Source organism: Ranitomeya variabilis, chromosome 1 (assembly GCF_051348905.1).
Source record: "Ranitomeya variabilis isolate aRanVar5 chromosome 1, aRanVar5.hap1, whole genome shotgun sequence".
Taxonomy (NCBI): Eukaryota; Metazoa; Chordata; class Amphibia; order Anura; family Dendrobatidae; genus Ranitomeya; species Ranitomeya variabilis.
Genome location: NC_135232.1, coordinates 781724377 through 781738156, shown reverse-complemented (window position 1 = coordinate 781738156; position 13780 = coordinate 781724377). Strand labels below are relative to the sequence as shown.

Genomic DNA, 13780 nt, shown 5'->3' with positions numbered 1-13780 from the left:
CATATGACTGTCCTATTTAGACTGCATTCACACATCCATGGGAATTACCAGTGTGCTACCCAATTGCCTGTCAGACAGCACACAGACCTATTGAATATGTCCTATTCTGATCCTCAAAATCGAATCACATTAGGACATGTTCTGAATCTCAAGGATTTCACATTTTGGCCATTTATAGATACTAGTTAGAATTTATTGGTTTTATGTCAGTTCTCCAAAATTCAGCCCATATATGTGCAATCAGTTTAGACATGATTTCCTTTGTATTGTAATACCCATGGTTAATCATTACTTGGGAAATCACTCAGAATCTCAATATGCATTATGTTTTTTTGTTTTTAACCTTCCTAGATGTGAATGAATGCAAGGTATTCAACAGCTTGTGCAACCATGGATCATGCCGCAACAGCATTGGAAGCTTCCGGTGTATTTGTGAGAATGGCTTTGCTCTGGATGCTGAAGAAAGGAACTGTACAGGTAAGAACGAGAATCCTCAAAAGTATGTGGCACACTGTCTCAACCTCATAAAACACCAGTTTTGTGATGGAATGATTTACATTTATAATAAGAGATAAAATTGCGTGACACCAATGTATTATTACCCTCTATAAATCCCTTGTAATATTACATCTAGAATACGGGATCCAGTTTTGGGCTCCACATTATAAACAGGATATTCAGAAGTTAAAATCAGTTCAAAGACAGGCAACTAGAATATTACAAGGCATGGAAGGCCTCTCATATGAGGAGAGGTTGGAAAAGTTGGGCTTGTTTAGCTTAGAAAAAAGACGCCTCCGAGGAGATTTATATGTATAAAGATGTGTGTGGTCAGTAAAAGGACTAGCCCATGACTTATTCCTTCCAAAGACCATACTAAGGACCAGGGGGCACTCATTACGGGTGGATAAAAGGCGATTCCGGCTGTTAAATAGGAAAGGGTTCTTTACAGTTAGAGCAGTCAGACTGTGGAATGCCCCACCCCAGTAATGGCAGACACTAGAACAGCTTTTACAAAAAGGGCTGGACAATATCCTTAAAGCCAGTAACATTGTGGGTTATTATCTAGTGATATAGAATGCATAACTGCATAACTGGTGGTGAGATAATGAACTTGATAGGCCTATGTCTTTTTTCAAAACATTTATGTAACATTGATTGTTTTACTGCCGCAATTACAGACATAGATGAATGCCGTATCTCTCCTGACCTCTGCGGACACGGCACTTGCGTGAATACTCCTGGAAGCTTTGAGTGCGAATGCTTTGATGGCTATGAGAGTGGATTCATGATGATGAAGAACTGCATGGGTAATTATAAAAGTGTCATTATGCCGATGACTTTCAATAGATCAGTTGGTTGAACATCCACACATGTAGTCATTTATACTTAAAGGTGAATATATATATCATAAAGAAAGAGTTCAAATGTGGTAAGACTCTTTGAATAATATGGGGACCTCTAAATTATAGAGGTAAAAATTAATGCAACCCCTTCAACTATAATTACTGCTTATGCTTTTGGACAGCAAGTGTGTATGTACCATAGAGGAAGCACATAGAGAATTTAGGAAGTTGATTTCCTTTACTTCAAATAGTAAAGCAGTGATATAGTAATAACTAAATAAATAAATAAAGATATATATATATATATATATATATATATATATATCTATATATATAATTGTCTAAGGGTCACTTCCGTCTGTCTGTCCTGGAAATCCCACGTCTCTGATTGGTCGAGGCCGCTAGGCCTCGACCAATCAGCGGCGGGCACAGTCCGGCCAAGAATTAGTCCCTCCCTACTTCCGTCCAGTCAGTGCCTGGCGCCCGCTCCATACTCCCCTCCAGTCAGCGCTCACACAGGGTTAATGCCAGCGTTAACGGACCGCGTTATGCCGTGGGTAACGCACTCCGTTAACGCTGCTATTAACCCTGTGTGACCAACTTTTTACTATTGATGCTGCCTATGCAGCATCAATAGTAACAAAAATCTAATGTTTAAAAATAATAAAAAAACAAAAAACCTCGCTATTCTCACCTTCCGTTGTCCGCAGATGTGCGCGCGGCTGCCGCCAGCTTCCGTTCTCAGAGATGCATTGCGAAATTACCCAGAAGACTTAGCAGTCTCGCGAGACCTCTAAGTCATCTGGGTAATTTTGCAATGCATCTCTGGAAACGGAAGCTGGCGGCAGCGGCTCGCGCATCGGAACAGCTTCGCTGGATGACGGAGGGTGAGTATATAACTTCTTTTTTTTTTTTAACAGGGATATGGTGCTCACACTGCTATATACTACATGGGCTGTGTTATATACTATGTGGCCAGTGTTATATACTGCGTGGCTCATACATGCATATTCTAGAATACCGGATCCCTTACATCATCTACTATATAATTGTCTAAGGGGTACTTCCGTCTGTCTGTCTGTCCTTCTTTCTGTCTTTCTTTCTGTCACGGATATTCATTGGTCGGTGCCTCTGTCTGTCATGGAATCCAAGTCGCTGATTGGTCGTGGCAAAACAGCCACGACCAATCAGCAACGGGCACAGTCCGGTGGAAAAATGGCCGCTCCTTCCTCCCCGCAGTCAGTGCCCGCTCCGTACTCCCCTCCAGTCTGCCCTCACACAGGGCTAATCGCAGCTGTAACGGATCGCGTTATGCCGCACTGTAATGCACTCCGTTACCGCTGCTATTAACCCTGTGTGGCCTACTTTTTACTATTCATGCTGCCTATGCAGCATGAAGAGTAAAAGGATCTAATGTTAAAAATAATAAAAAAAATAAAAAATCGTTATATACTCACCGTCCGTCGGCCCCCGGATCGACAACAGGCCTTTCCCGCTCGCGACGCTCCGGTAACCAGTCCATGCTGCGATCTCACGAGATGATGACGTAGCGGTCTCGAGAGACCGCTACGCCATCATCTCGCGAGACCGCAATGCACTCTTCAGACCGGAGCGCACGAGCAGCATCGGTAACTGCTTCGCCTGAATCCGGGGGCTCCGGAAGGTGAGTATATAACTATTTTTTATTTTATTTCTTTTTTTTTAACAGGGATATGATGCCCACATTGCTATATACTACGTGGGCTGGGCAATATACTACATGGGCTGGGCAATATACTACGTGGCTGGGCAATATACTACATGGGCTGGGCAATATACTACATGGCTGGGCAATATACTACATGGGCTGGGCAATATACTACGTGGCTGGGCAATATACTACATGGGCTGTGCTATATACTACGTGGCTGGGCAATATACTACATGGGCTGGGCAATATACTACATGGGCTGTGCTATATACTACGTCGCTGGGCAATATACTACATGGGCTGTGCTATATACTACGTGGCTGGGCAATATACTACGTGACTATACAACGTGGGCTGCGCAATATACTACGTGGGCTGCGCAATATACAACGTGGGCTGCGCAATATACAACGTGGGCTGCGCAATATACAACGTGGGCTGCGCAACATACAACGTGGGCTGCGCAATATACAACGTGGGCTGCGCAATATACTGCGTGGGCTGCGCAATATACTACGTGGGCTGCGCAATGTACAATGTGGGCTGCGCAATGTACTACGTGGGCTGCGCAATATACAACATGGGCTGCGCAATGTACTACGAGGGCTACGCAATGTACTGCGTGGGCTGCGCAATGTACTGCATGGGCTGCGCAATGTACTGTGTGGGCTGCGCAATGTACTGTGTGGGCTGCGCAATGTACTGCGTGGCTGTGCAATATACTACGTGGGCTGTGCAATGTACTGTGTTGGCTGCGCAATATACTGCGTGGGCTGCGCAATGTACTGCGTGGGCTGCGCAATGTACTGCGTGGGCTGCGCAATGTACTGCGTGGGCTGTGCTATACACTACGCATACATATTCTAGAATACCCGATGCGTTAGAATCGGGCCACCATCTAGTATATATATATTGGTTGATCTGATCCCTAATCAACAATAACTGAATTGATTTACCTTTCACTTTCAGATATTGATGAATGTGAACGAGACCCTCTGCTATGTAGAGGAGGAACCTGCATCAACACTGATGGAAGCTTTGAATGTATCTGCCCCTTAGGACATGAGCTGACTGCAGAAGGCAATGCCTGTGTTGGTATGAAAAGATCAGAATACTTTTTACATATGAGTCTACAAAATAACATGAATCTGTAGAGAATTTATTTAATACGAATGCATGTGATTTCTATTTTCTCCAGACATAAATGAGTGTTCCTTGAGTGATAACCTCTGCAAGAATGGCCGATGCGTCAACATGATTGGAACTTACCAGTGCTCTTGTGATTCTGGCTTCCAGTCAACTCCTGATCGGCAGGGATGTATGGGTGAGTTATTCAATCTGGTCAATTTGTGTTCCTGGAATCTACATGTCCCGAAAGAACATCTAAGGTTGTGGAAGGCTAGCAGAATAGGTTAGCAGAATTCCCTCCTCATGAGCTAAGGAAAAAATCTTCTTAAATTCTCAAGTAACATCCTGGAAAAAGGGTGGGAGGGAGTACCATCCGGTTATGCTTTGGCATGTTAAAGGAAGACTGTGTCCCAGTGTGTTGTCAGGTGTTGGCTGCACACAAATCAGACGACACCAAGTTTATTTCAGCCAACAGAAGGTTACTGGACAGTTCAAATTCATCAGATTGTAACATGTGGGATAGGGCACAACACTTCTCGTTACTTACTTCCTTAGTACAACACATTTTCAACCCTACCATTCGTTCCTATCCCTATACCCACTGGCTCCATCAGCGGCAGGGATTTCCTGTCCAGTTCCGCAGTGCACCCGGGATTCGTTACCTTTCCTTCATGCAGATCCAGGTCCATATTGCCCTGTACACCAGAGGACTCGATGCACCCTTTAGCGCCTTTGTCGGGCCTTGAGCTCTTGATGTTGCCAGAATGTCCAGACAGGATTCTATTATGGCCTCCCATTGCCTTTAACGATTGGTACAAGCTGACCATAGCAGCCCACTGCACTTGAACTTGTCCTTGTTACTGCACTTCCCTAACAACCACCAGAAAGTGAGTCCCTTTTTTAACATTCCAAACCACCTCCCACTGTGGGCTAATCCCAAACATTAACTATACCTTATACCTGTACTCTGAGCTAAATACAGGTACTTTCCTTTAACAGTACCCACTACGCCTATTCTTATCTTATGTCCTATACCGTTGCCACATACTATGCATATTATGCTTCTGATTACTATATTTACAGTTTATTTACAATATACACTAAAACCACAGTATATAAAATGCATGACATTATCTACACTACGCTATTGTGGTCATCAGGGACAGAAACAGGGCCATACAGTCCACACTCTTACATATGTAAGAGCTCCAGTATTAGTAGTCCAGGGGTGGGCATAGACAATTCATCTTCCCCAAAGGATGCTGCTGGAGGCCAAATCAATAGGTTGAAATTAACTGCCCAAATATATTAATATATGAACATTATGTTATATTAATTTTATAGCTTAATATTGAGCAGAATTATGGTTGCTGACTAGCTGCTACTGTTAATACATGTTAATACATGTTATGATTCTTACTATAAGCAGCTACTCAGCACTGTATATTTTACTGCTTTTTATAAAGCTTGTAAATCATACTGCTTCTATTATACAGCTTTATATATGATAAACATAAATGTACCTAGATTAGTTGTAATCCTTACTTTGATCTCTGCCATAGTCTATATCCATGAACATCTAGGAACTAAGGCACCAGAAGTTCTCCTCCACCTCCAGTTGAACAATTTATTGATGTCAGCATACACAGATTAAATAACATGCAACGCTGTTGAGAGTTGTACCAAACTTGCAGGGACTACAGAGTGGTGCACGGGAATATGCTATTGGAATAGTCTATCCTTGTCATCATCTCTGTCTCTATCATGGTCCTGGTCTCTCTGATTGTATCTTTGTTTCTGTCACTATCCCACTCTCTTTTTATTTCATTTTTTGTGCTCTTTGTCACTTTACCGTGCTCATTCTTGCTTGGTTCTCCTATGTTGTGTTCACATGTGACCTGCTTATATGGGTCATGTCTATGCTTCAACTACATTTGGTGCACACTGCGATGCTTTTCATTTCCAACTCTTTAGTTGTCCCACTCTATGGGCCAGATAAGTAAGCCAAGGGGTCGGATGTGTGGCAGTTTCCCAGTTCTGCTCTACACCAATGTTATATCTGGAATTGTAAACTTTCTATCAAATCATTCTTGAAAATTCTGAAATGGGCATAACCTATAAAGATCTAGAATGTGTAACTATCTCATTAATAGCTAAGGTTTCAGAAACAACAGAAAGCTTGCACCGTAAATTAATTTAATGATAATCTCCTAGATCCTATGCTACAAAATTGGGTTTTCTTACAGCTGACATTGAGGTGATGGGTAAGGGGAGCTCTACAATATGGGTTTTCAGGTGGCCTCATGTTATCCATTACAGAGCCTGGAGTCAGGAGTTGAGGTGTAGGTAGATTTCTCTTGTGTTTCATATCCTTGTACCGAAGCTAACATATACACACAATGCTCTGTTGCAGATATTGATGAATGCACAATCATGAATGGAGGATGTGATACCCAATGTACAAACTCAGAAGGCAGCTATGAATGCAGCTGTAATGAGGGCTATGCCCTTATGCCCGACAAGAGATCCTGTGCTGGTAAGAAATGGCATAAATTGGTATTTCTGGTGTATAGAATGATGGGTTCAAATTATGAAGAGTAGATGTTGCTTTATAGTGGCTAGTTTGTTTATAATCAGGTCAGTGTTTTATTTTATCATCATCCACGCATACATTTCTAACATGGAATTTCTTAAACGCTAGATATTGATGAATGTGAGGACAACCCAGACATCTGTGATGGTGGACAATGCACAAACATTCCTGGAGAATATCGTTGTTTGTGCTTTGATGGTTTCATGGCGTCTCTGGATATGAAGACATGTATAGGTAAAGTAGTTCAATTGTTCTATGACCAGCGTATTAATTGTACTTGTGTTAAATTTTTTTCATTAACATGTTCTGCTCTTTTTTATAGATGTCAATGAGTGTGACCTCAACCCTAACATCTGCCTACACGGAGAGTGTGAAAACACTAAGGGCTCATTCATCTGTCACTGTCAATTGGGTTACTTTGTGAAGAAGGGAACTACTGGATGTACAGGTATCTATTTTTTTCCACTGCACCTCTTACATAAAAATGCTAATATGTATCACATACACTAATAGGCCATTTATTCTTATTGCTGTAGATGTGGATGAATGTGAAATAGGTGCTCACAACTGTGATGTCCATGCATCTTGTATCAATGTACCCGGCAGCTTCAAATGCAAGTGCCAAACAGGCTGGGTTGGAGATGGACTTAAATGTGTTGGTAAGTAAGACTATATGTGTTTTATGTAAAATAATTTTAAAGACCTAATTCTAGGCTGATTAAATTCAGGCTTGTCACATTTATTTCATCTTAAGGAGTGGGGAGATGTTGAATCAGAACACATAAAAAGCAATAGAGAGTACCATTTTGTGTACCTTGACTTTTAGCATCATAAGGTGTACTAATGACCCTGCAAGGGTCTACGTGGCATGTGTTACTGCATCTTCAGTGATATCTACATCCTGCATAGAAGCAAAGGAAACTGTGCCATTATCTAGCATGATAAAGTAGCACATGAAGTGCAGAACCTACAAAAAAAACAGAACATAATGGATAATCCTACCAGTACTAACGTCCTCTGTCCCAGCACCTTACAAATAATTATTATTTATTGTAATAGCTTGAAATGTATAGCTATGGTTTTCTATTCCTCACATTTAATACTTTGATAGCATTTCCATTTGGTTTCGGTGACCTAATTTGAACCTTGTTTTCATCCCTTTTTCAGACCTTGATGAATGCTCCTCAGAAGACCACAATTGCAATGTAAATGCCAATTGCGTTAACACTCCTGGATCATACCGGTGCACATGCAGTGAGGGTTTCAATGGGGATGGCTTTTCTTGCTCAGGTACTGTAATTGAGTTTAAAATAAATAGAACTATTCCATTACCTTGCAAAAATTTCAGTACAGTAGTATATTATCAGCTCGTAAACTTTCAACTACTAAAAACTTTAGTAGTTCACTCTGAGCTTGTCACTTTGAGAGTATTTGTGCGATAAGTTGGGAATTGCGTCTTTATACAAATCCGGCAAACATGAAAGCATTCAGCCTTGTATAAACCTTCCGGAAAAGGAGCCTAAGAAAGCATAACCTGGAGATCTACAGGAACAAAAAGCCAATGGAGGACCCTGTGGCCTTCCTGTTCAACATGAATGAGTGCAACTGGTGCCCAGCATTCTGCAAAACAAGAAGGTCAGCAAGATGGAAATCCTCCAGCATGTCATCGATTACATCCTAGATCTGAAGATTGCCCTGGCCTCTCACCCTAGCATTGTTAACCAGCATCGCCCAAGTATGTTCAACACTACTCTCACCCAGAAGTCCCTTGACAATCCTCAATACAGACATCAGCATCCTGACATAAGGGGTATTCATGGTTCATATGAGCTTCAAATTTAACCCCCCTTCCTCCTAATCCCCACCTCATTCTTTTTTCTTAATAACTACTAAATAATCAGACCACACTTGAATTGGATTAATTGGCTACAGCAGCCTTTTATTAACATTTATTACAAACAGTTTAAATAACAACCTCCCAGAATGGTTGGTCCTTGAAGCCCCAAAAAACTGTAAACCGCAGATTTAGTAAGCCCACCTTGGCCCCAGGTTGTGTCTTACCTATAGCCGCTATGCACCAGTTCAGAGGCACCTATTAACCAACATGGCCAATGTCCGAAACCATTAACTACGGGTCCATTTAAATCACTTCCCCTGGATTATTTAAACACCCATCCACTTAAATCCACTCAGGGAGGGTCCAGAACCTCTTGAGAACCCCCCTCACTGATCGGTCTTAAACCAACTCCACCCAATTCGAGGACCTCCCCACCATGCCAAACTGCTATGATATACATTTTATTTATATTATTAAAAAAAAAAAAAACAATAATTCTCAACTACAGTCTTTCAATCTCTATAAAAACCCTGACAAACAGAAACGTATCTATGAAAACCGAATAACCAAATAGGGAGGGTGGGTGTTAGCTTTTTAATGCTGGTAAGGGGTACCTAAAATGGCTGCCCCAAGGAAGATGGCTGACCCTTTTATATTACCCCCCTCTCCACCTCTGACCCCTCCTCCCCCATGTCCCGACCACAACTCCGTCTCTGCTAAACCTGTTAACCCCACTCTTCCCAAAGACTGCCCAGCTCACTATATTCCCACCTTAACCCCATCATGTCAGCCTCTCTTCATTGGCAGGGGCCCAGTACGGCCTCTCTTGACGCTGCAGGTGTCAGATTTGTCATCGGAGTTCATCACGATTGAGAGCAAAGCTCTATGTAGTTAAGTAAAATGGTGTGTTTTTCTTCACACAACATGGCTACAAGACAAGACTACTCTACATTGGTACAGAAGCTTGTGGAACAAGGGGATTCAATGTGGCTATACAAAAAACTTTAAGTAAAATGTGTCCTTTATAAGGTTCAAAATGGCCTCCAGATAATACCAGCAGAGATCCACAGATTAGACATTAGTTATTGCACAGTTACAAAGATGAATAATCCCAATAACTGTAACTATTCTGATGTTCTGTGCAAGCAATTACTGTCGATTTAGAGGCAATTCTGTGTTTTCCATATAACTTATAATTATATAATAATATATAATTTTTATAAACCATATAACCTACTATTAAGTTGTAATGATGCTTACACAGAACCTGATATTGTCATTTTACCACCAGCTCTTCCCAGTCTACTGTTAAGATGTTCCTTTGTAATTTCCCATAGATGTTGATGAGTGTGCGGACAATGTGAACCTGTGTGACAATGGTCACTGCTTAAATGCCCCTGGAGGTTACCGCTGTGAATGTGAGATGGGTTTTACTCCAACAGAGGACAGCAAGGCTTGCCAAGGTGAGTAGTATCATATGCTTATATCATACATAGAAGGAAATGGCTAGTGGCTAACAAGTGAGTATTTGGGACATGATTGTGTCTGAATCTTATGTTTTCAGATATCGATGAGTGTACATTCCAGAATATTTGTGTCTTTGGTACTTGTCAGAACCTGCCAGGAATGTTCCGCTGTGTCTGCGATGATGGCTATGAGCTGGACAGAAGTGGAGGAAACTGTACCGGTAAGTTAATCCTAATGGATGCATTCCAGTCAGAGTAAATAAAACCTGTTGAAATTTGAATTCGCAAGGTTTTTTTGGGCCGTTCTATGTGAATTGAATTCTAAATTGGTCCGGGACCTATGAAATTCAGGAAATTTCAACTTGAAGTTGATGCTTTGCAGATCATTCCAATCATCTCTAGTTTCCAGTCTTTCACAATTTGGATGTTTAGTTGAGAAGTAAAAGATGTAAATGCCAGTGAGATGCATTATTGTGTCATGTTCACGGTTTTCATATTTCCAGAATCAAGACCAGTATTGTTTTCCCCATGAAAAAAATATTGTTTATCGGATGAGACTCATCTATTCCAGTCAATTGGTGCCCAAAACAAATTAGATCAACAGTATAATATCCAATTTTTGCGGATACTTTGCAATTATTAACCAAGGAAACTGTTTTGGGTCTTGCCAATTTTATTCACTGATTATAAAAGCAGATGCCATACGGATGATAACACAGAAGAAAAATCATTTGCTTTTTTGGATGAAAAGTGGATGATTTTTTATACACTCGTGTGATCATAGCCTAATTGTGTGTTCACCAATGCAGTAGTTCATGCATAGTTTACACCACCAAAGTATTTGTTGGGCTGATCTAATAGAACAGCCAGTGTTTCTGCGCAGACTATATATTCAATCTTATTCATTCCCTTTTCCATTAGATGTGAATGAGTGTGCTGACCCGGTGAATTGCATCAATGGATTGTGTGTGAACACACCCGGCAGCTACTTGTGCAACTGTCCACAGGATTTTGAGTTGAACCCCACCGGTGTGGGCTGTGTCGGTAAGTAAATGTACTCAATGATTAATATAAAGAGTTTGGCTTTAGCACAATGTATAAATATGTCTCTGAACTGTATTTTTACTTCGATATTAATGTAGATACTCGTGTTGGAAATTGTTACTTGGAAACTCTGACGAGAGGAGATGCTGGCCTTGCTTGCAGTGCAGAGATTGGAGTCGGAGTTACAAGAGCATCTTGCTGCTGTTCTTTGGGACGTGCTTGGGGTAACCCATGTGAAAGCTGCCCTCTCGGCAACTCCAGTAAGTAGAAAAGCTTTCTATTACTAGGCAGAACTAAAAAGAATAGCTTTTAGGAAGATCAGTAGAACATTATGGTGGTATCTTTCAGCTGAATACAAGACTCTGTGTCCAGGAGGAGAGGGATTCAGACCAAACCCCATTACAGTCATTTTGGAAGGTGAGATGAATGGCATAGCCCTCTGAATCTACAGTATAATAAATCCTCATCTTCACATTGTGATTTTTAGCATCACGTACGTCCACATTTCTGAAATGGAAAACGTTTCCAAATTATGATGCACATAGTTAATTCCATCCCAGAGCAAACATTGTAAAATGCACCAGGAAAGGCACAAGTACATTGATAAATATGGACCACTTTATTTTTTGAAATATCTAATTTTTGTGTTCTACAGATATTGATGAATGCCAAGAACTACCGGGTCTGTGTCAGGGTGGAAACTGTGTGAACACCTTCGGAAGCTTCCAGTGCGAGTGCCCACTTGGCTACTATCTGAATGAAGAAACCCGCATTTGTGAAGGTTGATGGACAAACTAATAATATTCGGGATGCTCCTCATTCCACAATGAGCTATTCTGCAACTAACTTCTGTTCTCCCTGTTTTCAGATATTGACGAGTGCTCTGCCCACATTGGCATTTGTGGCCCTGGTACCTGCTATAATACATTAGGGAACTACACATGTGTTTGCCCACCTGAGTACATGCAAGTCAATGGTGGAAACAACTGTATGGGTATGTATGATCATCATCTACATTTTAAGCATTTCCTCTGTGCTGTTGTTCTTCATGTATGCACGTTATATCAACATACACATAATGGAGAAATCTTCTCTACAAACAATATCTAGAAGTATGTGTGATGCTTTGGACAATATACTTCTACCGTGTTACTGGCTAATACATTGCCCATTCATTACCTGCGGGTTTTGTGGGTAATTTCACTGTGCGTTACATGTCTAAGAACAGCCACGTGGAAAGTATTGTCATTGATCTTAGCTCTTCCTAAATGTCCTTTATTGCTTACTTATGGCATATTTGCCCTTGACTTCAGATATGAGGAAGAGTGTGTGTTATCGTAACTACAATGACACGTGTGAGAATGAGCTGTCAACCAACATGACAAAAAAAATGTGCTGCTGCTCCTACAATATTGGCAAAGCCTGGAACAAACCGTGTGAACCGTGTCCTGTCCCTGCTAGTCGTAAGTATTATGTTCTTACCCATAAAGTATGTAATCTCAGGCTAGACAATTAAAGATGAGCAAACATCGTCGTCTCCCTCCTTATCCGAATAGCTATAGCGCTTACCGAAGAAGCTGCAGCGGGAACCCGGCTTCCTGGAGCGCTCCCGATAATCAGCTGTCCGGTGCCACAGCTGCATGTGTCACGGCTGTATAACAGGCACAACAAACAGCCTCTCCATGCATGTGTTGTGCCTGTCACACAGCCGTGACACATGCAGCTGTTTAGCCGAACAACTAATTATCAGGAGCGCTCCAGGTGTCAGGGTTCCCGATGCAGCTTCTTTGGTAAGCGCTATAGCTAGCCCAATAAGGAGGGAGCCGACGATGTTCGCTCATCTCTAGTGCCAATGTACATACCGGAAGTCATCCAGGTTTGTGACCCACATAATTGCCACTATTGGATTATACTTATGTATTTCTATATATATTAAGGCAAGTATCTGGCTCATGTGCAGCATTATAGTGTTGATATAGTAGAACTACATTTTTTTTATCCCTAGTCAATTAGAGAGTTAAGATAGATAGTCTTGACTTAATAAATGTTAAATATGACTTTGTATATGTATTCTGAGGCTTCAGTGTTCATAAACTGGATATTATTATTTATTATCTAGCCGAATACCAAGTTCTCTGTGGAAATCAAGCACCTGGTTTTATTATCGACATCCGCACTGGCAAACCTATGGGTATGAGATCATCATTTTCAGGAGATGAAAGACAATATTATTATTAAATGTATTATTATTAGTAGTAGTATATATAGTATTAGTAGTAGTTGTAGTATATCTTTATTATTATTAGTAGTAGTTGTAATAGTATTGTTATACATACTAGGAGTCATTAGTATTACTATTATCAAATATATTGTTAGTAGTAGTAGCAGCAGTTGTAGTAGTATTGTTCTATATACTATGAGTCATTATTAGTAGTAGTACCAATACTATTATTGGTATAACTTTTACCGTATATATTGTTATTATTTTTAGTAGTAGTAGTAATAGATATTATTATTAGTAGTATTAACAGTAGTAGTAGAAGTATTACCCGTATATACTCGAGTATAAGCCGACCCAAGTATAAGCCGACCCCCCTAATTTTGCCACAAAAAAAACTGGGAAAACGTAATGACTCGAGGTTAAGCCTAGGGTGGAAAATGCAGCAGCTACCGGTAAAT

General features: G+C 40.9%; 1 protein-coding gene and 1 pseudogene across 2 annotated transcripts in view; both read left to right on the top strand.

Moving 5' to 3' along the window:
* LOC143784401 (fibrillin-2-like) overlaps positions 1 to 13780 on the top strand; it is a 254227-nt gene that overhangs the window by 207569 nt on the left and 32878 nt on the right. For both annotated transcript variants that reach the window (XM_077272616.1, XM_077272625.1), the window contains 18 exons: positions 352 to 477; positions 1179 to 1307; positions 4003 to 4128; positions 4232 to 4357; positions 6575 to 6697; positions 6863 to 6988; positions 7077 to 7202; positions 7291 to 7413; positions 7922 to 8044; positions 9929 to 10054; positions 10156 to 10278; positions 10979 to 11101; positions 11200 to 11361; positions 11450 to 11518; positions 11757 to 11882; positions 11970 to 12095; positions 12415 to 12564; positions 13221 to 13292. In XM_077272616.1, the coding sequence (XP_077128731.1) occupies positions 352 to 477; positions 1179 to 1307; positions 4003 to 4128; positions 4232 to 4357; positions 6575 to 6697; positions 6863 to 6988; positions 7077 to 7202; positions 7291 to 7413; positions 7922 to 8044; positions 9929 to 10054; positions 10156 to 10278; positions 10979 to 11101; positions 11200 to 11361; positions 11450 to 11518; positions 11757 to 11882; positions 11970 to 12095; positions 12415 to 12564; positions 13221 to 13292 (2205 nt within the window). The remainder of the gene's footprint in view (positions 1 to 351; positions 478 to 1178; positions 1308 to 4002; positions 4129 to 4231; positions 4358 to 6574; positions 6698 to 6862; positions 6989 to 7076; positions 7203 to 7290; positions 7414 to 7921; positions 8045 to 9928; positions 10055 to 10155; positions 10279 to 10978; positions 11102 to 11199; positions 11362 to 11449; positions 11519 to 11756; positions 11883 to 11969; positions 12096 to 12414; positions 12565 to 13220; positions 13293 to 13780) is intronic.
* On the top strand, positions 8232 to 9486 carry LOC143816957 (DNA-binding protein inhibitor ID-2-like; annotated as a pseudogene).